Here is a 25,988-nt window from a genome sequence, read left to right on the forward strand (position 1 = left end):
ACCTGCTAGAGCTGTATTAGGAGATGGTGGTAGAGGGCAGAATGCCTCTGTCGCTGAGGGAATGATCATCAGCACAAGGAGGAGAGATGTGATCTTAAAAATTGGCAGTCCAACTCTCTCTTGAATGTGGACTACAAGATCCTTGCCAAGTTACTAGCCAACCGGCTAAAGGCTATTATTGGACAGATAGTTCATCCAGACCAGACCTATGGATAGCAGAGTGCCTTAACCTACTCAGAGACACAGTCCATACATCAAGATTCAAGACTACAGAGTTAAGGTTTGGGAGAAACTTTTTTTCATATGTTAACTCTATGTACCTTGACATTTACAGCTCAATGTTAGTGGACACCTGGAAGACTGACCTCTTCCCAGTTCTGTCAGACAAGGCTGCCCTCTTTCACCTCTTCTTTTTGGTTATTGTAAAGAGCTCTTTGCTGTGTGCATCAGACAGAATCTAAAGATCAGAGGAATCACTGCACTGGGACGTGACCAACAAGAAGCCAAACGCTTGTTCTACATGGATGATGTCACTGTCTTCTGTGCTGATCAGCATTCAGTGGACAGCACTTGTCCAGACCTGCGAGAACTTCAGCCGAGCTTTAGGAGCAAATGTAAGGTGTGGGAAGTCAAAGTCGATGCTCTTCAGCTGTGATATCTGTCATCCCCTGCTTAATATCCCTTCACAATCAAATCAGATTGCATCAAGATTCTGAGAGTCTGATTTGGTGGAGAGGAGAGGGCCCTGAAGTGTTGGAGGAAAGACTTCCGAAAATACAATAGAAAATTGTACTGTGGAGCCTCAGAGACCCCACCATCGAAGGGAAAATACTAGTGCACAATAAGATCCTTCCTGTTCTGCAGTACACTCCTTGTTGCAGTCTGCAATTCTATCACAAGAACAGTCTTCCACTTGATCTGGGTCTTCAAAATAGACAGAATAAAGCGGTCAGTTATGTACAAGGAGCTTCTGAAAGATGGGAAAGTGATACCAGCCATCCCCACCATGCTGCAAGCCTTCTTCATTTGTAACTGGATATCCAGGATTCTTTTGAAAAGAACAACAGCTCTGCTGGGAACTTCATGTCTCACTTTTACCTTTGGAGGAGTCATGGCTGGGACAGCTCCTTCCCTTAAAACTGGACCACTACTTGGTTTTACATGGATGTTGGACTATTTGTCAGGGAGCACCATCTGGAGGGAGTTAAACCAAACATGAGGAAGCCCAAAACTACAAGCTCATCCAGCTAAGGAAGTGTGTTGCAGTGTTCCCTGCAGCAACTGCAAAACATGTTTTGGAGGCTGACTAATAGACATAAAGACTTGCCCATCTATGGGGGTTTGCCTCTCAGGACATTCTTGCTCTTCTGGAACCGGTTCAGATATATCACTGCCTCTGGTGTATTGTCAGCAGGGAAACATTGCAGTATATTTTTAGGGACTGCCCCTATACACAATGCCTATTGGATGTCTTGGAACATGAACTTAGAGAAAGTGTGCCCAATACCTGCCTTTCATACCATTTGGCATTTTATGGCTATTTCCTGTTACCCTCACTTATGGGGCACGGCTTGTCCCCTTATGAACTGTATTAAGGATGCTTTATGGCTTGACAGGAATCTCCTCATTTTGAAATGGGAGAAGATGTCTATCCAGGACTGTGGCAGGCTGATCCACAGCCTGCTAAGACACTATTCTATCACGGACACTCATGAGGAAGAAGAAGAGGACTAAATTCTTCTCCTTCTTCCCCTTCTCCGTATATTTATCTATTTTTCAATAAAGCTTGGGGCCTGCGACTCTTTTTTCTTACCTCTCCTCCAACCCATTCCCCTAACACACTGTTCAAAGTTTTGTTTTGACTCATGAACCGTCCCCTTATATGTGTCTGTCTACCAATAAAACTTTGGGCCTGTGACCTCCCCTCATATGTGTCTGTCTATCCGTACAGCTTCAGGCCTGTGATTTCCCTCCTTTAGCCCCTTCACCTACCTTCCTCTCACATCCAATGCTTGTTGAAATAGTTTTCTTGTTAAAGTGATGCATTAATAGTGTATTACTTGATGTATAGTGGAGTATGTCATATTTTGTGCCATATGTCTTGTATTGTAGTATAAATTATGACTGATTTATGTTTCACATGTATTGTGCTTTGAGCTGCGCTGCGACACAGTGCACTTGAACTTAATGTCTTATGTTTGTGTTTTTGTATCTTTATGCAAATTAAAGTTACATTTTAAATCGACCAATAATTGCCACTGGCTTAAAGATAACATGGTATAAGTGTAGAGAGTAAAGCCATGATGATATTTAGAATAGTTTTTTTTATTCAATTTGACTAATTTTTTCCTCTAATATGCCTTGGATTTTGGCTATTTATTTTTTTCACTATAATCTATTTTAAAGCACTGCCATCCAAATAGTCAACCTTCATTATCGCTTGAATATTACTTGCAACTTAAAACATACTTTATTCATTTATTTTTCCATTTGTTTAATACAATTATACTATATGATAAAATGAAAATAATCTATAAAGCATTAAAATGCATGACTTATAATTAGAGATGGTCACTGACCCCCGTGTTTTGGTTTTGGTTTTGGTTTTAGCAAAACCGCCCTTGCGTGTTTTGGTTTTGTTTTGCTATTTTTGTAAAAAATACAATTTTTTTGGTCTAAAATAACATAATTTAGTGCTCCACCAGTTTCTTGGATAAGTGAGGTAATTCTAAAGCTAATAAATTATGAAAAAAACAGTTTAATCCCTGGTAGGCCGTCTTTAATTCTGCACACAAACCTGATTGTCTTCCTCTCCATCTATGCCTATTGTCAATGCAGCCATCGTCTTTGGGTGTATATTACACCATACACTTGTAGTTAAATAGAAAAAAATAAGTCTGCATTGACTGTACGTTAAATAGAAATGGACAAAGGCAGTTTGGTATCTGTCTGCATCAGACTCCCTCTCCACTAGTAGTAAAATAGAAAACTATTCAGCCGTTATAGACTGTAGAATATAAATAGAAATGGACAAAGGCAGTTTGGTGACAGTCTGTATCAGACTCCCTCTCCACTAGTAGTAAAATAGAAAACAATTCAGCCGTTATAAACTGTAGAATATAAATAGAAATGGACAAAGGCAGTTTGGTGGCAGTCTGTATCAGATTGCCTCTCCACTAGTAGTAAAATAGAAAACTATTCAGCCGTTATAGACTGTAGAATATAAATAGAAATGGACAAATGCAGTTTAGTATCTGTCTGCATCAGACTCCCTCTCCACTAGTAGTAAAATAGAAAACTATTCAGCCGTTATAGACTGTAGAATATAAATAGAAATGGACAAAGGCAGTTTGGTTTCTGTCTGCATCAGCCCCACCCCTCCACTTGTACTTAAATAGAAAACAATTCAGCTGACATAGACTGTACAATATAAAACTAAATGGACCAAGGTAGTTTGGTGGCTGTCTATGACCCCCCCCTCCACTTGTAGTTAAATAAGAAAAAAAGCAGCCTACATAGACTGAACAATATAAAAATAAATGTACAAAGGTAGTTTGGTGGCTGTCTATTGTCGAAGTCAGCGAATTGGATAAAGTCATTTCAATTAATATCTAGCAAACTTGGTTGTCTTTGTCTGAAAATATGCGTAGGGAACGCTATGGCGTGGAAGGGCGTATCCAGCCGCAGCACGTGGCAATAACAGTTTTTACACTTTTTATATACATTCACACAAACACACATATTTGTAATTAGTACACATTAATTGTAGTTGCAACACATAGTTATTTATGTCGAAATATTGTAGTATTTATGTGTAATATTATAAGTTATATGCATGTTAGTAAAACATATGGTTCAGGTTAAAGGAAAGGTGTCATGTCTGGTATTATTTTAATCCCCTATTCATCAGCAGCTGTCCGGTTCATTCAGCGAAGAGATCGCACATTGCATACTCAAGTTATTGATGTTAGGGAATAAACCTTTAATGTGATACTAACTATAAAATGCTAATGGACTAGTTGAAACTGGAGTCTTGGCGGGAAGATCGGAGCACATCCCCTGGAGAGATAACCCACACCCTTGGATTCTTTAGTTTGAACTAGCCTATGATCTGCAACTCCCTGGACCTTCCTGAAGCCTGGACCAATAGAAGCAAGCCACACCATCTGCATTGTTTTACTGTATTTCTGTTTGCATATAAGCATGAGCTTTTCATCTAGTGTTCAGTCATCTTGAATACAGACTTCAGATCTGAATGACTGTTCACTGGATCCAGAGCGCCTGCGATAAGTAACGGCTGTACTTATTATTATTTCGCTTGAATTATTCTGCTACTTTGTGAGAATAAATATTTGTGCGTTGGAAACACAAATCGAGATTCGACAATTGTTATTGGATAGCGACAAAACGTGCATAACAATTTGGGGGCTCGCGAGGAGGTTACGTTACCGGACGATACGCAAGACCAGCGGATTTCGGTTCCCCAACAAAGGGTGGAGACACGTCATATGCGGGTAAGAACGCAATGTGTTCAAAACCTGATTTTTACTCTGTGTTGTGAAACCGAATGTCCGTTTTGCATAATCTGAAGGAGCGCTAACTTGAATCTAGGGACAAAAGAGAAAACTGTTTCTTTTTATTGTCATATTGCGTTTTAATATATTGTATTGCTTAGTGTATGTGTACTTCCTGCCTAGCGTATGTGAACTTCCGGTAGATTTGCCACGTGTTTAAACAATCATTTTTATAGTTGTTATATACGCATAATATAATCACTTGTGAAAGTCTCTGAAACGTTATTACTATTGTTTGGAACTTTGAATTTTTTGCGCAGAAAAGGTGTATGTTGTGTGATTTTGTGATTTCAATACACTAAAGTTTGATCTATTGTTGAATAGAGTGTCAGTTGCTGTCTAAAGAGGCAGGTGCCCAACTGGTGAACGGTATATTAGGCAGATATACCGAAGGCGAAAACAAAGCAGGTTTTCGCCAAGCGTGCCCAATAGATCGCATGGTTTACTGATAATTAGTGTTAGTAAGCGGTGCGATTTGACTGCATGGTAAGGACAACCGTGATTGTGAATTAAGAGAGCAGCTTGGAGGAATTATATTGGAAAGGCAGGTTGATTGTATCGACTTTGCGCTACCAGTGATAATAAACTTAACAGATTTGGTGGTAGAGCCAGGGTATCGAGGAGCTGATAGCCCTGTGGCCTATAGTGATATTTCTGTGTTAGGGGTCCTCGTCTGGTGCAAGAGGAAGTGAGTGGACGAGGCTTGAGGAAATACGTCCACAGGCATTAGAGATCTCTAGCGGTAGATTGTTTGTAGCGAAGGGTTGAAAGTGTTTGTGGAAGAGACAGATTACTGCGGTATTATTTGTGGTCCACATAGATTGGCACTGTTCAACATGGGTGCTAAGCAAACGCTAGAGATGGCCAAAGTACTGCCTAAGGAAGGGCCTATTGGTTCAGTGAGGTTTCTTATGTGTAAGAAATATGGTGAATACGCAACGGTGTATTGCGACACGTGGGTCAAGATGACCAAGGATTGTGTTAGGCCTTTCCCAACAATAGGAAGTTTTAATTCAGAGGTACTAAATAATGTAAAAGATAAAGTGTGGTTGATTAAGTCAATGAAAGTGAGAAATAAACATAATGATTGTTTGAAATTGTGGAAAATGGAAGGCAACACGTGGCAGAGCAGCGATTGCACAGCAGAAGTAAGCATGGTGAAAAGCGCGCGCACAGCAGAACTAGCTATTGAGAAGCGTGGAGAACTCAGCGCAAACGCGCCCCAACCACCCTATGTGGCGGGAGGAGTAAGTACAGCCGTTATTAAAAATGAAAAAAAGGAAATTGCTAAGTTATATCCTGTTTTAAGTCAGTTTAAAGCAAGTGTTTCTGAAGAAGAGGATGAACCCACTGTAATTTCAGCCATTGCCCATGCTGTTTATATGCTAGAGGTTCAGCGGAAGTATGGAAAGGGGGCAGTGGCTGAGATAGGTGAGGGTAGTGGAGTGACCACTAGGTGGGTACGTATCCTGTCCGCACAATGTCAGTTCCCAATGGGAAGGCGGATAAGGATGGTATAGTTCCTGTAAGAAATGTTACAATGCATTGTCCTTGGACTAGATTAGAATTACGTTCCATTATGACTGAATTCCCAGATCCTAGAAAAGAGTTGGCTAAGTGTCAGAAGTTTGTTAAAGACTTAGGAAATGCACACGAACCAACCAATAAGGATTGGCGTTTAGTGTTGAGGGCATGTCTTCCTCCCAATACTAACATACAAAAATGTATTAAAGATTGTTTGTTGGAGGGAGACGACACCTTGACAGATGAGGTTAATCAAGAAAATATAGAACAAATTGTCACACATTTAGCCATCTATTTTCCAGTAGTAGTAAATTGGAGTAAAATTTTCACCATTAAACAGAAAGATAGTGAAACAGCATCAGATTACTTCACTAAAGGTATAGCAGCGATAACACGGTTCACTGGGATATCAAACATAGGTGAGGAACCACATCACACGGAGGTAGCTGTAGGGGTATTAATGGATGGTCTTAGGGAAAATTTAAAGACGAGGGTACAAACCTCATTACCCAATTGGAGAGGCATCACAGTAGATTCTGTTAGGGAGTCTGCTGTGGAGCATGACAAAAATATTTTTAGAAAAAAGGAAGAGAAGTGTGATAGGTTGATGACGGTAAGTATACAGGCTCTAGAGGGAATGCATACACGACCACCAGCATACAACCCACATAACAAGAAACATAAAATAATCAGGTGTTTCAACTGTAACAAAGAAGGACATTTCATGAAAGATTGTAAAAAAGAAAGACTCAATACACACAGGGGTGGTTCATGTAGATATCCTCCAAGAAGAAATTCACATAGACTAGAAGACTCACACCTGCCCGTGCATGTTATAGCAGCAAATGCTGCGCGGGAAAGCGATAGTCAGCGCTAGGGGTCAGGTTATACCTGTAGTCTACAGCCAGTAAGGTTAACTGAGAGTCTGAGAGAAGAACCAACAATGATAGTTGACATAGCTGGTAGGAAACAAACTTTTCTTGTAGATACAGGGGTGGAAAGATCTGTGATAACCTCTCCTTTCAATCTACAGGGGAACAGTAAAACTATTCCAGCTATGGGGGTAACGGGAAGAGTGTTACATTATCCTTTAACTAAACCCACAGAAGTTACTATCAGGCCCCTGCATACCAAGCATTCGTTTCTCTTGGCTGCAGCAGCTCCTACTAACTTGCTGGGAAGAGACTTGTTATGTAAAATGGGATGTGTCATATACTGTACCCCAAATGGTGTATTCCTAGATATACCAGAGAAGGTCGTGCATGAGGTACAGGATATATTGGACACCCCTCAAAGGTTAATGTTGCACTCTACCGTCCATCTCAAGTAAAGGGGATGCTGCTGGAAATACCGGGGTCCCTATGGACCAGAGATGGACAGGACACTGGATTGATGGCAAATGTAGCTCCTGTGATGGTAAATCTGAAAAGTGGTAGGATAGCTCCAAAAATCCCACATTATCCATTAAAACCTGAGGTGGAACTAGGGGGTATATCCTGTTATTAAGAGGCTGTTGCAATAAGGGATTTCAATTCGTACATCCAGCACAGCAAATAGTCCCATTTTCACTGTGAAGAAGAGTGGGGGGAGGGGCTATAGATTAGTCCAGGACTTAAGGGGAATTAATAAAGTTGTTGAGAGCCAATTCCCCGTGATGCCCAATCCAGCTGTCATCCTCATGCAGATTCCACCGTCTGCTAGTCATTTTACTGTCATTGATCTATGTTCTGCTTTCTTCTCAGTCCCTCTTCCCCCTGACTGCCAATACCTATTTGCATTCTCCTACGGGGGGTGCAATATACATGGACCAGACTTCCCTAGGGGTTCATTGACAGCCCCAGTATTTTCTCCCAAGCCTTACATGACTGTTTACAATCCTTCCACCCTAGCAATGGGTCTGTTCTAATTCAATATGTGGACGGTTTGTTTTTGTGCTCTGATTCTTTTATGTCATGTTTACATGATACTAAATTGTTGTTGCTCCATCTCACAAAAACAGGGCACAAGGTGGCAAAGGACAAGTTACAGCCATGTCAGACTAAGGTCAAATACTTAGGACAATGTCTCACCCGGGGGCTAAGACACTTGAAGACCGAAAGAATTGAGGCCATACAACACATGACTCTGCTGCAGAGCCAGAAGCAAATTCGTACCTTCTTAGGGATGTGTGGATATTGTAGATCCTGGATCCCAGGTTTTTCTATTCTGGCATTACCATTGCAGGAGCTAGTCTCTTCCTCAAAACCAGAACGTGTCATACACACAGAGGAGTCAGAGCAAGCGTTCTTTAATCTCAAAGATAGTTTGACTACAGCACCTGCATTGGGAATACCTGATTATGAAAAGCTTTTTGAGCTATACTGTACGGAAGCTGATGGTTGTGCAGCAGGTGTCCTCACACAGAAACATGGTGACGCTAACAGACCGGTAGCATACTACAGTGCACAATTGAACACTGTGGCAAGATCACTCCCAACATGTCTTAGAAGTGTAGCAGCAACTGCTCTTCTGGTAAGTAAGAGCGAGGACGTAGTATTAGGACATGATTCAACTGTCTATACACCCCATGCTGTATCAGCTCTGTTAAATTCAGCTCAAACCAGACATGTCTCTTCAGCTAGATTCACAAAATGGGTACTAGCTCTGATGGCACCCTCAAACATCACCATCAAACGATGTAGCACCTTAAATCCAGCTACATACCTTCCATATGTGTCTCAAGAGACACAAAGGGTGGGAGGTGAGGAGACCCTGGGTGGTGATGAGTTTGGCAAGAGTATTGATACGCATGATTGTATGGAGTACCTGAACCAGACCTGTACTGCAAGGCCCGACATACGTGACACACCCTTAGAAAATGTAGATTTTACGTTTTATACAGACGGGAGTTGTCATAGACAGACAGAGACAGAAGAATGTACTGGTTATGCTGTTGTAGATGATCAGGATGTTGTAGAAGCTAAACCCCATGGCCCACCTCATTGAGCCCGGGTGGCTGAACTAGTAGCATTAAGGAGAGCGTGTGAGTTGGCAGAGGGTAAATCAGCCAATATATATACTGACTCTAGGTACGCCTTCGGGGTAGTGCACGATTTTGGGGCCCTTTGGCATCTTAGAAACTTTACAGCAGCAGCAGGCACGCCAGTGGCACACTCACAACACATAAAAGGACTTTTGACAGCGATACAGTTACCTAGGACAGTACCCGTCATAAAATGTAAAGCCCATACATCTGAAGAAGACCCAGTCTCATTGGGCAACAACAGGGCAGACAAAGCTGCTAAATGGGCAGCAGGGCAACCTATGACTGTTTCAACTGAAACTATGATGGTTTTTCAGACATTAGACATGCAGAATTAATAGAAATGCAAGATTTGTGTTCCCTGCAGGAGAAGGCGGTCTGGAAGGCGAAGGGATGTGGTCAAGAGTCCTCAGGACTCTGGAGAGATGGACAAGGTAAGCCTGTAGCTCCCAGAACATACTATCCAAGCCTGGCTGAAGCAGCTCATGGTCTCACTCACCTGGGTAAAGAAGGTATGTGCAAACTGGTGAGAGCATATTTGTGTGCTTCTGGATTTTCCTCTCAGGCTGGTAAGAAGGCAATGTCATGTCTTACTTGTTTGAGGAAAAATGTCGGGAAAACTATTCCAACTGAGCCATCCCACATCCCTCCTACAGACGGGCCTTTTCAGGTAATACAAATTGACTATATCCAATTACCACCTTGCAGGAATCTAAAGTATGTGTTAGTATGTATTGATGTGTTTTCCGATTGAGTAGAAGCATATCCGGCAGCCACTAATACTGCTGTGTTCACGGCAAAGAAAATTGTACAAGAGTTTGTGTGTAGGTTCGGTATCCCTAGAATCATCGAAAGTGATAGGGGTACCCACCTTACTGGTGATATCTTCCAAAACATTTGTAAGCTCATGGGAATCAATATCAGACTTCACACCCCTTACCGACCACAAGCCAGTGGTAAGGTGGAAAGAGTAAATGGTACTATTAAGAACAAGCTGGGTAAGATAATGGCTGAAACTGGGTTGGCGTGGCCTGAAGCTTTGCCACTAGTCCTCCATAGCATCCGAACCACTCCTAGACCTCCTCTTAATCTGTCCCCCTTTGAGATACTGTTCGACCGACAACCTCATTTGATCGTGAGTCCACAAAACGACTTGAAGTGTAATAATAAAGGGACTGTACAATATCTTATAAAAATGAGCAGACAGCTAAAGCAACAACAACAAAAACTAAAAATGCTGTCACCTGGTATTCCAGAAACGAACTGTCATGATGTTGAACCTGGGGACTATGTTATGATCCGCAATTTCTTACGCTCAGGTTGTTTAACAGACTGTTGGGAAGGCCCGTATCAAGTGCTGCTGACCAGTACCACATCAGTCAGTAACCCGGAGAAAGTGCGAGATAAAGCTAAGACTGTATATACATTCGCACAAACACACACATTTGTAATTAGTACACATTAATTATAGTTGCAACACATAGTTATTTATGTCAAAATATAGTAGTATTTATGTGTAATATTATAAGTTATATGCATGTTAGTAAAACATATGGTTCAGGTTAAAGGAAAGGTGTCATGTCTGGTATTATTTTAATCCCCTATTCATCAGCAGCTGTCCGGTTCATTCAGCGAAGAGATCGCACATTGCATACTCAAGTTATTGATGTTAGGGAATGAACCTTTAATGTGATACTAACTATAAAATGCTAATGGACTAGTTGAAACTGGAGTCTTGGCGGGAAGATCGGAGCACATCTCCTGGAGAGATGACCCCCACCTTTGGATTCTTTAGTTTGAACTAGCCTATGATCTGCAACCCCCTGGACCTTCCTGAAGCCTGGACCAATAGAAGCAAGCCACACCATCTGCATTGTTTTACTGTATTTATGTCTGCATATAAGCAGGAGCTTTTCATCTAGTGTTCAGTCATCTTGACCACAGACTTTAGACCTGAATGACTGTTCACTGGATCCAGAGCACCTGCGATAAGTAACGGCTGTACTTATTATTATTTCACTTTAATTATTCTGCTACTTTGTGAGAATAAATATTTGTTCGTTGGAAACACAAATCGAGATTCGACAATCTTTATTGGATAGATAACACTATGGCCCCCCCCCTCCACTTGTAGTTAAATAGAAAAAAAGCAGCCTGCATAGACTGAACAATATAAAAATAAATGGACAAAGGCAGTTTGGTATCTGTATGTATCAGACTACCTCTGCACTAGTAGTAAAATAGAAAAAAATCAGCCGTTATGGACTGTAGAATATAATCATAAATGGACAAAAGCAGTTTGGTATCGGTCTGCATCAGACTCCCTCTCCACTAGTAGTAAAATAGAAAAAAATTCATCCGTTATAGACTGTAGAATATAAATAGAAATGGACAAAGGAAGTTTGGTGTCTGTCTGTGTATGACACCCAGGGCCGGACTGGCCATCTGGCACTTCTAGCAAATGCCAGAAGGGCCGTTGGTCAGATGGGCCGATCCGTCCCCCTGCAGGCTCGAGCAGCAGCAACTCCTGTCATGAGGGCAGGATGTCAGCCCCGTACACAGGGTGGATTGACAGGCTAGGAGAGGCACCAACTGTACTAATGTTCACGTCCATGCTCGCTTGTCTCTTTTTGTGAAATCATGTGACATCACATGATGTGTGCGCCGCCCCATGTGTGCAGAAGGGAGAAGAAGGCAGAAGACCCAGCCTCTGCTGCGCCGGAGAAAAGATGGTAAGTGTGGAAAGGGGAGGGGATATTAAGGTTGAGTGAGGAGGCTCACTAACTGAGCTCTTTGTTTTTGCCACCAAAATTATTTCAATTGTGTCGGCAATAGAGGATTTTTTTCACCAACGTGACAGTATGAAGCCCCTAGACAGTTCCTCCTGTTTCTTATTTTATATAATTCTCACAATTCTCTAAATCCAAGTACAGTATCTGTATGATGAGTGTGCAGCAGTGCAATATGCTACCTACTGTTTACCATTGGTAGTTTTGGCATCTTTTTGGTTACCACAACATCACTGCCCCATGTTCAAATAACCGCACAGGCATCATATCCTACTGTATCAGATAATGTTTGATAGTTGTCAGACATCAATGTGAATACAATAAATATATTTTTCATGTACATTCACTGTGGGTCTATCCACTGCTAGAACTATTTGTGATAGAAAAGTGGTTTGTTTGTGTTTGCAGCGTTAGAAAGCGCGCTTTCAACTTGAACACTTCAATACAAAACAAAAAGGCAGATTAAATGGTGACGCAGTAGTTTCTTAATATTATGGTCGCTAAATCTCATTTCATTGCTAGCACACATACTGGAAATAAATTGCCAAAATTCAAAGTAGTACGCAGTTGTAAATTCCTGCTGGTTAATGTTTAGAGCAAGGACAACTAAACTTAAGGTGGACCAGTGGACATGGCCGTTATGTGGGCAAGCTGCTGCCTCCACTGGGATGATGAGTAGTGTCCCCCTGTAAAGATCTGATCTGCCAGATCAAATCCAGGTCTGAAATATTGTAAGTGTGAGGAGTTATCTGCTATGCACAAAGCATGGGGGCCTTTGGTTAGCTAGTCATTCAGCTTGACCAACTTATGTAGCCAAATTGGCAACAGATTGGTGATCTCCCAAAAAAGAACTGAAGTTCCTCATGTGATGCTCACACAGCTCTTTTATAGGAAGGTATTTCAACAACTGCTGCAGTGGAAAAAAGTTACCCAATCCCTGACTGACACATGTTATATTTGCTTTTATTTTTTTCTTCACATAAAAATCTGCAGCAACATATACAGTATTTGGTAAACCAGTTTGTTTAAAATGGACAGTAGAGAGCAATCTTTAGCAAGCAGTCAAAGGGACAGATTCAATTGGCCGCCATGTTCCACACATTATTACAGTTTATATGGAAAAATTAACACTTACTTTTGCTCACACCTCTATGGGGCGCAAACAAAAGTTAGCATTACTCTCACTAAAAAATTCACAGCGGCTGTTCTGAGACACTACGCAGCGATTTCTATACTAATTGAATCTGCGTCAAATGTTAATAAAATTCCTGCTGTTTCCTATATGACAAAGGGACCTTTCTAGGTGACAGAAAAGCAGATTGCAGAGTTTAGAAAATGTTGCCACTTTACTGCTTGCTGAGAATCCAGAGATTGATGCAAACTCTGACCCATATGAATTATTGTTTCCAATTTTTGCAATAGTTTTTGAAATATGTAGTAGGTCTAATTAAACTAAGAAATGTATTGTGACAAAAACAGAACTGTCTATAAAGTTTATCCCAATTTGTAGATGGCCATAAATTTTTTTTGGTATGGTTGTACTTCATAATAAAATATATGTACCTGTTAAAAAAAATACACTTTAAGGCAATTTTAGAAGCTGCAACGTGACCTCTTAGATAGCAAATATTATACATTCTTAAAAGGTGAACATTTTAGCTTAGTTTTCCAACTTAGTATAGGATTAGTGTGATCTCAGTGAATTATATGTTCAATTACAGGGCATGAGGTTTCCCATGATGGGCAATGATTTTAATGTCCATTATCATGGATGTCTCCTGAGAATCAATGAGAGCTACTGGGGCGTTTTAGTAATTGTTTAGGAAGATTTGATGAGCATAGGATACATAAATAAATACCACACAAGCCTTGCTTGTTTTCCTAAATATATCATATATATCATGTCTGGAGCCCACAGCAGGTGGGCCTGTGTGCTTTAAATGCCAGGGCTGATTTTTTAGTCCCAGTCTGGCCCTGATGACACCCTACCCTTATCGTGAAATTGACAAAACAGCAGCCTTTCAAGACTGTACGTGATATAGAAATGCCAGCAAGTCTCTTTCCTGTTGGCGGTAGATTACACCCTACACTTATATAGAAAGTTTTAAAAAGATGTTATCGTCATCATCTTCAGCATCATCCTCACCCTCATCAGTGTGTACATCATCATCACAGACTATCAATTCATCTCCGCTTGAATCCGCCATTAGAAAACTGTCAGTGCTTGGATGTCTTTGATTGTGAAGGCCTTCCTAGATGTAGTTCATTTTTATGAACATCATTTTCTCCACATTGTTTGGAAGTAACCTCCAACGGCGATCACTGACTAGGTTCCCAGCTGTGCTGAATACTCGTTCAGAGTACACACTGGAGGGTGGGCAGCTTAGGTATTGCAAAGCAAGTTTATACATGGGTTTCCAAATGGCCTGCTTTTCTTCCCAGTAAGGAAAGGGACTGCCTGACATTTCCATATAAATTACCTCTTGAAAATAATCCTCCACCATCCTTTGCATGTTAATACTCGGATTGGATGGAGTTATGGGCAAGGTCACACATTTTTTTGAAAAATCTTTCAAACCAGCCCGGATATTAAAATGTTCTGGTCTGCCCCCTGCGTCTTCCCTGCTTAGCTTTTCGAAAATTAAATTTTTTATGAGCAGAAGCTGCTTGAGAAACTGAAGGAGGACACGTCGTCAAACCAAGGCCAAGTTCAGCAGACAACTTGCTGAGCAATAGCTACTTGCAAAAGTTCACATCTCGCTCATTTTGAAGCAAAGACTCAATGTAGGTCTTAAACCTTGGATCAAACACAGTGGCCAAAACGTAGTGATCCGAGTTCAAGATTTTAATAACTGGAGGATCATTTTGAAGCCAATTGAGTAGTTGATCTACAAGGCCAACATACTTTGCGGAATTGCTTTCTTTCATCTCCTCCTTCAGTTTCTCAAGCTGCTTATCCAATATTCTAATTAAAGGAATGACTTGGCTCAAGCTAGCAGAGTCTGCACTCACTTCACACGTCACAACTTCAAATTGTTGCAGCACCTTGTACAGCACTGAAAGGATTCCCCACTGTGCAAGAGTGAAATACATCCCCCCTCCTTTCCCAATATCATCGCTTGTGCAATACGCTTGGATGGCTTTGCGCTGTTCCTCCATCCTCTGAAGCATGTACAGGGTGGAATTCCACCTAGTTAACACCTCTTGCTTAAGTTGGCGGCAGGGCAAGTTAAACTGTTCTTGGAGCTGCTGCAATTTCCTACATGCTGTGGCAGAATGCCTAAAATGGCCTGAAATTTTACGGGCCACCGAAAGCATCTTCTGCACCTCACGATTATTTCTTACGAAGCTCTGCACCACCAAGTTGATGGTGTGAGCACAACAGTGAATGTGATGGAATTCACCCAGCTGTAATGCTCGCACAATATTGTTGGCGTTATCAGAAATGACATATCCTGGGGAGAGTCCATGTGGTATAAGCCATGTATCAATCACATCTCTTAGTTTTCGTAACAAATTGTCAGCTGTATGCCTGTTAGTGAAGCCAGTGATACAAAGAGTGGCCTGCCTGTGACAAATGTTACGTAGTGGTGTACATGCTGCTGCTGTTCCTGCTGGTGAAGGCGAATGACCAACCCAGTGGGCTGTCCCAGTTATATAGTCTTTGGTTTGCCCACTTCCACTTGTCCACATATCTGTGGTTAAGTGGACAGTGGGCAGAATGGCATTTTTCAGCGCAATCTCTACATTTTTACACACTTTTTGGTATAGTTGTGGAATAGCTTTACGGGAAAAATGGTGTCGCAATAGAATTCTGTAACGTGGACACAAAACCTCAATTAACTGTGAAAAACTAGCTGTGTCTATTGTGGATATTGGACGCAGATCTAACACTAACATAGTAGCTATGGCGTCTGTGTTTCACTTGGCGACTGGGTGACTGCTGTCATATTTGCTTCCCCTAGCAAATGATTGTTTCACAGTTAATTGTTGTAATGTAGGACTGCTCTTTTCCTTGGCCTTCTTCTTGGCCTTCTTCTGGGAAGATTCACACCCAGCAGCAGCAACAACAGCAGTGGGACTAACGCTTTCTTCAGAGGAATCAATTATAGTGCAGGCATCATCCAGCCTTACTAAGTGGGATGCAGGGCTAACTCCCAGCGCTACTGAGGATATTGATGAGGATGGTGTTGTGGGTGTATTTTGTAGCCGTCGGGATGTCGGTGACCGAAGTGTCCTAGCTAATGATGGAGTGCTTGTAATTTTTTTGGAAGAACTTTCAGCTTTTCCCAACACTTTGCCATGAACTCTCGTAAAATTGCGTAACATAGATGAGGTTCCAAGATGGTTAAGGTCCCTCCCTCGACTGACTGTGGCTTGACATACACTACAAATGGCTATACAACTGTTCTCAGGATTTGGGTAGAAATAATTCCACACATAAGAAGTGGAATTTTTGTTTTTTTGCCCAGGCATGACAATGGCCCTTTTCTTGTCATGTGCCAGAACTGCTGCCACTGGTGCAGGACTTACACAAACAACCTCATCCTCATCAACATCCTCATTAGCGCCCTTGTCACCTACACAAATCTCCCCCTCATCCTCCTCTAATTCCAAAGTGGCATCCTCAATTGGTGTATCACCGGCTATACTCAGGCTGTTCAGGCACACATCAGCAGAACTGCTGAAAGGGCCTTTCTTTATGGGTACACTATCAGAATGCTCACGATTACACATACCACTGTTGGATGGACTCTCCACAGGGATTGGTGTGATTTCTGATTCTGAGCATATATTTTCCTCTAATGCCTTACTGTTTTCTTGCAGCGCTGCTTTCACGCGTAACAGTAGTTGTGCACCACTTTTGAACTGCAAATTACTTGGTCTTGCTTGGTCATGAGTGACCGTACAAGAAGAAGGCTCAGTAACATTTTTTGATCTGCCACTAAGTGGCAATTCTTTGTTTGCCACTGCGTGTGTAGAATGGCATGTTGGAAATGGTTTTTTTTTATCGGCAGTTAACTTTTCCTCAGTTACACTTCTTTTTCGCTTCAACACGGTTTGGGTGTGTTTTTTAACCTGATTTAAAAAGACTATGTACATTTACATAGGCTTTACCAGATGACGTACTGGGAACACTACCATCAGGACTGGTGCCAGCACCTGCTTGCTGATCCTGCTCATATGTGGACTGCTTTGAATCCATTTAAATGAGCCCAAAGCACTTGTGGTGCAAAATATTAAATAGATAGTGCTGCTAGATAAGACTTTCAACACCAGAAAAATTGTAGTTTCACACTCGGGAATATGGGACACCCCAAAACACTTGTAGTGTAAAATATTAAATAGGTAGTGTTGCTAGATAAGACTTTCAACACCAGAAAAATTGTGGTTTCAAAATGGGGAATATGGGACACCCCAAAACACTTGTAGTGTAAAATATTAAATAGATAGTGTTGCTAGATAAGACTTTCAACACCAGAAAAATTGTGGTTTCACACTGGGGAATATGGGACACCCCTAAACACTTGTAGTGCAAAATGTTAAATAGATAGTGCTGCTAGATAAGACTTTCAACACCAGAAAAATTGTGGTTTCACACTGGGGAATATGGGACACCCCAAAACACTTGTAGTGTAAAATATTAAATAGGTAGTGCTGCTAGATAAGACTTTCTGCAGCCAGAAAATAGTTTCTGTATGAGGGAATATGACACCCCAAACAGTTGGTAATGTTTGCAAAAATGCCTCTATCCTCCTCTCTTACTGCTATGACAATTGCTAGAAGAATTGCTAGAAGAATTGTTAGAAGAATTGCAATAAGAATTGCAAGAATAATTGCTCTGTCCCTGCTCTAATGTTCCCTGCGACCTAACCCTGCTCTCTCCCTCTGTCAAATGGCGATGGATTGCTGTGGAGGTGGGTATTTATGGATTTCAAATATCACGAGAACCGAGCTCCGAGATCCAACAACGTCACAATGACTTTTTGCCTCGATTTCGAATCCGAATTGGCGCGAGAGTACCGATGGTACTCGGATAGGTGAAGTTCGGGCGGGTTCGGATTTCGGGGAACCAAGCCCGCCATCTCTACTTATAATGTCAACTCTAATTTTAGTAATAAACATTTTCTAATATATTGCACATATTTCATAGCACAAAACTCCAGCTACGGTCACATAACCCATACATATAAAAACAAAACAAAGCACGTATTGATATTTTCATGTTTTGGAATAAATGATCACTGGGGTGAACCTGCAAACTCTCTAGTCATTTACAATTGACAGTGCTTGGCTAGTGGAAAGATACATCAACTATTTCTTTAATGCTCTTATTTTATATACTTACTCATATAATTCCAGTGGATCCTGGGCCTCTGTGACATAATTGCCAGGGATATATCCGTCCTGTCTGAAAACAATAAAACATATAATTATTCACAACAAGAAACATAACTCCACAAAAATAGTAATAGTAATTATTACTATTATTAAAACATATGCCATGTACTTAATTTCATATGTATTTTAACTTTTCATATGTCACAATGCTCAAAGGCTTTCTCGTGTAAATTAGTCTAGTCCTTATATTTTTTAGCAGTCCATCTAAAATGGCACATTCAGCAACAATATTACTCTCTTTTAGAATTCATATATATCAAAGACTGCATTATTGAGGTCAATAATATATATATGAAGTGCCGTATATACTCGTGTATAAGCCGAGTAGGGCACTCGGCTTATACACGGGTGAACTTACCTGGTGTCCGGTCCCTCGGCTTCAACTTCTGCATATGCGTTCCAACACAGGAAGTTCGGCATTTGGAACGCAAACTTGCGTTCCAAATGCCGAACTTCCTGTTGTTGGAACGCATATGCGTTCCACTGCCGGGTAAGTGAAACTCTCTCTCTCTCTCTCTCTCTCTCAAGACTGTGCGGAGAAATTGTTTGACCTGGTGGATAGTTTTGCTGAAAGCAACAAACGAAAAGTAGCAGTGTGGCCTTTGCAAATAATTTTACTCGTTCTGTGCCCAGAAATTATCCAGGACATTTCTAAGGAAGTTGTAGACGAAAACAAAATGAACAAGGTGAGAACCTGATATCTGGGAGGGATTTGCAGCATAGTTAACTTTCATGGTAAGATGGCGTTTTAGCCATTTGTCCCCATGCTTTTAGGCAGTTTATGTGGAAATAATCTGTCTGAATATAACATTTATATTAGGTTAACATGGTAAGTCATCCAATGTTAAGTTGTAGCTTTACATTTTTGACATATTCCTGGGTAAACATTACACATATAGGAAAATTGTAAGGTGTTACTCCAAAGCAAAAGTGCCCTTTGTGACCTCCCACCTCAATCTGCCATGGTGGCTCACAGGGCTGAGGAATTCAATTGGTCCATAATACTTCTGTAGAATTCTGTTCTAGAACTGTTTTAGGATTATAGTACTGTACAGGGCGCTCTCTCTCTCTCTCTCTCTCTCTCTCTCTCACAGTGCAATTACATAATGAACAAACAATACAGCCACCATGTTCATACATTTATATCCCTACCCCTTTATTTAGGTTAGGTTGTACCCAATGCCAATGATTTTATAATCATTTATGAATGTTCCTTGTCATCTACTGTTATTTATGGTTTAGCTAAAAATGATTTCATAGATTGAACCTATCATTTTTATTTAGGTTTTTAAATTAGCGCTCTTTTCCACCCTAGGCTTATACTCGAGTCAATAAGTTTTCCCAGTTTTATGTAATAAAATTAGGTGCCTCGGCTTATATTCGGGTCGACTTATACTCGAGTATATACGGTAATGGTATTGCTTATATTTAACGGAGCTCCTTATCAACTGACTTCGTTTGTAGCATCCACTTTAACTAATTTGGTTGGAGTTAAATGTCTTTATCTAACAGGAACACAAAACTATGTATTTTGTTGTTAGTTATTACACTAATACTTTGTATTACACTATATATTATTTCTGAAAAGCTACCATCTCTAGGTATGTGAAATGATGAACCACAAATTTAAATTATGCATTATTATACTATACCAACATGTGTATAAAAAAAATTATATTTAACATATCAGAGAGCCAACCTTATTTACCCTTAAAGAATAAGGCCGGGGAAAATATATTTTTCAGTTGGCAACTCTCTCCTCCCAGCTAGCAGGGGTTTACTGAATCCTGCCCTGGGATGACAAGCGGGAACAGTTTAGAACAATATGTGTGGTCTTAGTTTCTAAAATACACTGTCATATAAACATGAACTTTCCACTACAGACTAACTCATATTTCATCTTACCCATTTTTGTCTCTTGCTCTTAGCCAGGGCTGACCAGTGCCCTCATCCAGTAGCAGATACTCTTCGCCTTTGTGTAATGGCAGGTCCTGAGCATTGATTGGCGTGAAGTCATACATTGCAATTACTTTGCGGGGTCCCAAAAGAGGTGCAGCAGCTGTTGGAGCAGGTGGTAGTGGCTTTACAGGCTTTACCTGTATACAAATAAAAATTAAAGATTTTATTTGATTTGTAACCACCATAAAATTATGCAAAATTTGTGCATCTGTGGAAAGCTTACAACTAAGATATAAGGCCTGGATTTTGGCAAAGGTCACACAGGCCCAGACATAAAACTAGATCTGAGATCAAAGGTTGAAAAGGATACAAATCAATGTAAATCTCACCTTCTATTTGCACCATTAAACAGCATCAGATGCTTCAGGCCCTGTTAAAGGACCCGCGGTTGCGCCTCACATGCGCACGCTATTTTGTTATTCTCTTCTCAGATACACTCGTTATAAAACTCACACTTTTATGCACTTTTCCTTACACAATGTTTCCTTACTCAGTCTTTTGATCACACTAAATGACACTTAAGCTTTACAGAATTATTTATCCAATAACCACTGTATCTCAGTAGTACTTCTCAGTATATATTTGTTATAAATAACCGATACTCACAACATATGTATGTATTTAAATCAAAGTATTTTACTGTTAACACAGAAAAGCTTGCATTCACAGTTCACACATACATCATAACGTTGTTCAACATAACATAGTATATGAATATAAAATTAACCCTACGTTCACCACCTTTTTCCTTACACTATCCTTGTTTTACATATGTATCCTTGATAAGAATAAGTATTTATAATATTGATTTAACTATCACAGATATCAGACAATAGCTACACAGTCACATGTATAAAAATAGTTAATATTACAAACACACATATAGCTTTATTGTGTCCAGGGGGGATGATGTCATCACCCTTGGCCAGGGCCGCCATCAGGGGGGTACGGGGGGTACTGTTGTACCGGGCCCGGGCTCACCAGGGGGCCCGGTACAACAGCTCAGCAAAGACTTACCTGGGGCCCGCCGCTGGTCTCCGCTATTCTGTCTTCAGCCTGGCTGTCACCGTGACAGCCAGGCACCAGGATCCGATCGCAGGGGTGGAGGAATCATTCCCCCTGCGATCATGTGATTTGTCACAGGCAGAGCACATGATCACAGGTATGTATGTAAGTACGTGTTGCTCATGAGGGGGGGCGCTCATGGGGGGGGGGGCGGGTGGCACGGGGGCCCGTACTGGGCCCGATTTTTTCTGAAGACAGCCCTGCCCCTGGAGGTTCTCCCCACCCTTGCACATGCCGACTTGAGTCAACACACACACAGTGGGATCCTGCTATGTAACTGCGCATGCACCATCGGCGCGCACACAGTTATAATGTGGCCATGCACGCGCCGTCGAGTCGCGCATGCACAGTTGTACTATTTTCGTGTGCACGCACTCTCATCACATGCGCGCTCACAGCGGCTCCCCCTTCACAGGCCCGATTCATGGTGTATGTTCGTTTGCGCATGCCCATAAACAATGAGCGCAATTGCAGGCCATTCATATCTGCATGCAAGTGACACTTATGGCTCCTTATGGCTTGAGAGGTGGAACTAGGGGGGAGAGGTGAGCTAACATAGACCATGTACAGTAAGGGTGTTTCAATGCAGATGTGGCCAATTCAAGTTCAGTGTTTGTCGTAAGTATGCTTATTTTCAGACATATCTTTTACACCCACTATGGGGCAGGTGTAAATGCCAGATGATAGTGATGAAAGACACAACATAGTCTTTTTTTTGTGTAATTTGTTTTTTATTAAATCTTCAAAATTAGTACAAACATGAAGTACATGTAACAAGTAAGGCATGTTTCACACTTAATAACTTCATTTTTTACGAATATACAAAACAGAACATTTATATAAAGATTTAATGACAGACGAAAAAAAGTTAAAGAAAAGGGAGATAAGAGTGGATAGAGGAGGGGGGTAACTCCTCGAGGTGTATAAAGCCCAGATAAAAGAGATAGCGTCCACAGGGTTTACATGTAACGTGACCTCTCGCATAAGCATCTATCAACATTCAGATCACAACTGAGAATAGTTAACCCGACTTGATAAGAGAGCGGTAAGATATGGATTCTTTAAATTCCATTGTAGGCATATTGCCGCATATTCAGTACCTTCTTTTGGCTGGAGAAGTATATGTCCTCCATAAGCCAATAAAGGTAAATCCGTCTAAACCACGCCCATATGTCAGGGGGCACAGAAGACCACCAGTGGACTGGGACAACTGGTAAGGCGGCATTACATAGATGCTGAAGCAAGGATTTTTTGTATTGAGAAATTGGTAAATTTGAGATACTAACTAGCCAGAAGTCTGGTCCATCTGGGGTCGAGGTGCCTAAAATCTTCTCTGTAACAGTTTTCACCTTACTCCAAAATATCGCTATCACAGGGTAGGACCACCATATGTGGAAGGTGGTTCCTGATCCAGAACCACATCTCCAACATGACTCCTAGCATCCGGGTGCATTTTGCTAGGTTAAGAAGGGCATCTGTACCAACAGGAGAGAACCTTGTATCGTTCTCCACCACAAAGAGGCTAGAGGAGCTTGCCATCATGTACTGAAAAGCTTTGGCCCAAAATTGTTCACAGGTTTCTCTCCTCAATTCTCTGTCCCAAGTACTGGCATAAACAGGTAATTTGGAGTATAAATTAACAATGAGTATTTGGTATATCTTTGAGATGATATGTTTGGGTCCGGTGGAGACGCAGCACAACTCCTCAAAGCCGGTCAGACCCCTACTCGCGCCCTCCATAACATCTTTTGATTGCAAATAGTGTATAGTTTGCAGGTATGACCAAAACTTTGAAAGCAGATAGGCCTAGTATGTCCTGTAAGAGATAGAAGGCATGTACTCATCCATTAACCACCAGCTGGCCACTCCGAAGCGCCTTGTCTGTGTACCAAGTTCCAAAAACCCCTGATGTGAGTCCGGGTGTAAAGTCAGAATTGGCAGTTAGGGTAGTAAGAGGTGATAGTGGGGATGATATAAATATTAAAGTTCGGAGTCTGGCCCAGTATTCAAGAGTGGGCCCAATTGTGGGATGTGAAGTGTGTGCGAGTTTGGGCAACCAGGGAAATATAGTTGTGGAGACCCCCACTGCATGTTATTCAATATGAATCCACTGCTTAAAGGGTGTTGTTCTAGTCCACTCCATCACCCTGTTTAGAAGTAGCGCCTGATAATATTTAGCAAAGTGAGGGAGCTGAAAGCCCCCCTGAGTCTTCCACCTATATAAAATGTCATGGCAAAACCTAGGTGGCTTACCAGCCCAAACAAATTTGTGTACCAATCTTTGTAGCTCTAAGAAGAATCTGGAAGGAATATGTATTGGGAGGGTTTGGAGAAGGTATAAGATCTTTGGAAAAATATTCATTTTGATAATATTTATCCTCCCTAGCTATGACAAGCCCCGAGAACGCCAGCGGCCAAAGTCTGCTTGAAATCTGTGGATCAATGGGACAAAATGAATTTTGTATAAGATGGAGAGGTCTTCCGATAGCAATACCCCCAGGTATTTAATTTGAGAGGGATGCCAGGTGAAGGGGAATGAGCTTTTAAGACCTTCCGCAATGAGTGGTGGGAGGGAGAGGTTCAGAGCCATAGTTTTGTATAGTTGATTTTAAAATTGGACAGTGTCCCAAACCTTTCAAATTCAATCATTAAATTGGGTAGCAAAATTAAGGGATTGGTTATCGTTGCTAATAGGTCATCTGCGAAGAGAGCCAATTTGTGCTCTGTTGTCTCCACCCTTACCCCAGAAATATGAGGATTTTTTCTAATCGACCGGGCAAGTGCCTTCATATATAAGACAAAAATCAACGAACAGGGACAACGGGCATCCCTAAAGTGTGCCATTGTAAATGGAAAATGGGTCAGAAAGTGAGCCATTAATCTTAATACGCACAGTTGGGTTCTTATAGAGGGAAAGGATTCTATGAAGACAAATCGGACTCAGCCTCATGTGCTCCGGCACGCCTTGTAGGAATTGCCAGTCCACCCTGTTAAAGGACTTCTCAGCGTCAGTGGATAACAATAGGGTAGGAGAATGACCTCCTTTATGTGTTTCATCAAGTCAATAATCTTGGTGGTGTTGTCTCGAGCCTTACGGCCCGGGACAAAACCTACTTGGTCACTATGTATTAGGTCCGGTAGGAGGGTTTTCATGGGGTTTGCCGTAATTTTCACAAATTTTTTTACATCTATGTTTAATAGGAATATCGGATGATAACTGGAGCACAGGGAGGGGTCTTTTTCATCTTAGGGATAATTGTAATGTGTGCTTTGAGGAACTGTCGGGAGAAGCCTGACTAATCAGAAATCTCATTCATAGCCCGTAAAAGGAGAGGATTTAATACCTGGCCAAACATCTTATAGTAGCTAATAGTGAATCCATCTGGCCCTGGACTTTTACCAGTTGGTGTGGAAGCAATGGCTTATTTTAGTTCCTGTATAGTGAAAGGTCTGTTTAGCATCTCTCTATCCAGTTCTGAAAGCATAGGAGAATTGCATCTCTTGAGATAAGCTCTAATTTGTTCCCGTTTTAGATCTGAATCTATCATAGAAGGAAAACTCACTATATTATATAGCCCAGAGTAGTAGGCATGGAACGCTGAAGCTATGTCCACAGTGGCTCTCCCTCCCTTTTGTATCTTTAATTGACTGGATAAAAGAGGCCGCACTTTGGAATCTTAATGCCTGAGCTAACATTTTGCCAGGTTTGTTGCCCCATTTAAAGTATTTATATCTGCATCTGTCATGTGCCAATTTCGTTTTGTCATCTAGTAATTTATTAAGAGCAGTCCTAGCGTCAGTCAATTCTCATAATGTTCCCCCGGCCAGAGAGGATTTATGGGTAATTTCCAAATCTCTAATTTTAATTAGGAGTTATCTTTTAGAACATAATTTTATTTTTTGAACTTTGATCCTAATTGGATGATCTTTCCTCGTAAGACACTTTTATGAGCCTCCCAGATGGTAACTTTAGACATTTCAGTGGAATCATTATGAGTGATATAATCTTCTATAGCGGCACCTTTTTATTCTCTGCAGTAAGTGTCATACATAAGGGACTCGTTAAGTTTCCACGTCCATTGTTTGGGGTATTAAAAGAAATATGCATAATAAGGAACACTGGGGCGTGGTCTGACCAGGTTATTTGGTTGATGTCTGTCTGTTGAATCAAGTGAAGGTGTCTGTGACTAACTAGAAGATCTAGTCTGGAGTATGTTGTGTGGGGGTGTGAATAAAAGGTGAAGTCTCGGTCTAGGGGGTGTTTAAGATGCCAGGAGTCTACCAGCTGGAAGTCATGGAAAGCACGCCTTACCTTGCGATATATACTACCAGGATGTCTCGGAGCTCCAACCGAAGTATCCAAAGTCGCATTCAGGGTCCAATTCAAATCACCTCCAAACATCACTACACCTTCCAATCATGGTTCGAGATGGTTCAGGGTTGCTGCTAGAAAGGATGCCTGGTTAATGTTTGGTGCATAGACATTGATAAACGTAAATTGTTGATGACAGATCTTACATTACACTGGTAAACCTCTGCACTCGTCAAAGGAGTGGTGTGATAAATCTGAGATTTGTAGAGACTTAGATAGTAAAACCGCAACACCCTTTGTTTTCCCTGCAGGGTTATTATTATAAAAAGCATGAGGGTAAT

At 41.3% G+C, this 25,988-nt stretch overlaps 1 protein-coding gene across 3 annotated transcripts in view; it reads right to left on the reverse strand.

Moving 5' to 3' along the window:
• Positions 1 to 25,988, reverse strand: part of BTK (Bruton tyrosine kinase) — a 265,703-nt gene that overhangs the window by 70,176 nt on the left and 169,539 nt on the right. For all 3 annotated transcript variants that reach the window (XM_075184676.1, XM_075184675.1, XM_075184674.1), the window contains 2 exons: positions 20,217 to 20,407; positions 18,259 to 18,321 (listed from right to left, as the gene is read on the reverse strand). In XM_075184676.1, coding sequence (XP_075040777.1) covers positions 18,259 to 18,321; positions 20,217 to 20,407 — 254 coding nt within the window. The remainder of the gene's footprint in view (positions 1 to 18,258; positions 18,322 to 20,216; positions 20,408 to 25,988) is intronic.

The sequence above is a fragment of the Mixophyes fleayi genome, chromosome 9, assembly GCF_038048845.1.
Source record: "Mixophyes fleayi isolate aMixFle1 chromosome 9, aMixFle1.hap1, whole genome shotgun sequence".
In the NCBI taxonomy this organism is placed as follows: domain Eukaryota; kingdom Metazoa; phylum Chordata; class Amphibia; order Anura; family Limnodynastidae; genus Mixophyes; species Mixophyes fleayi.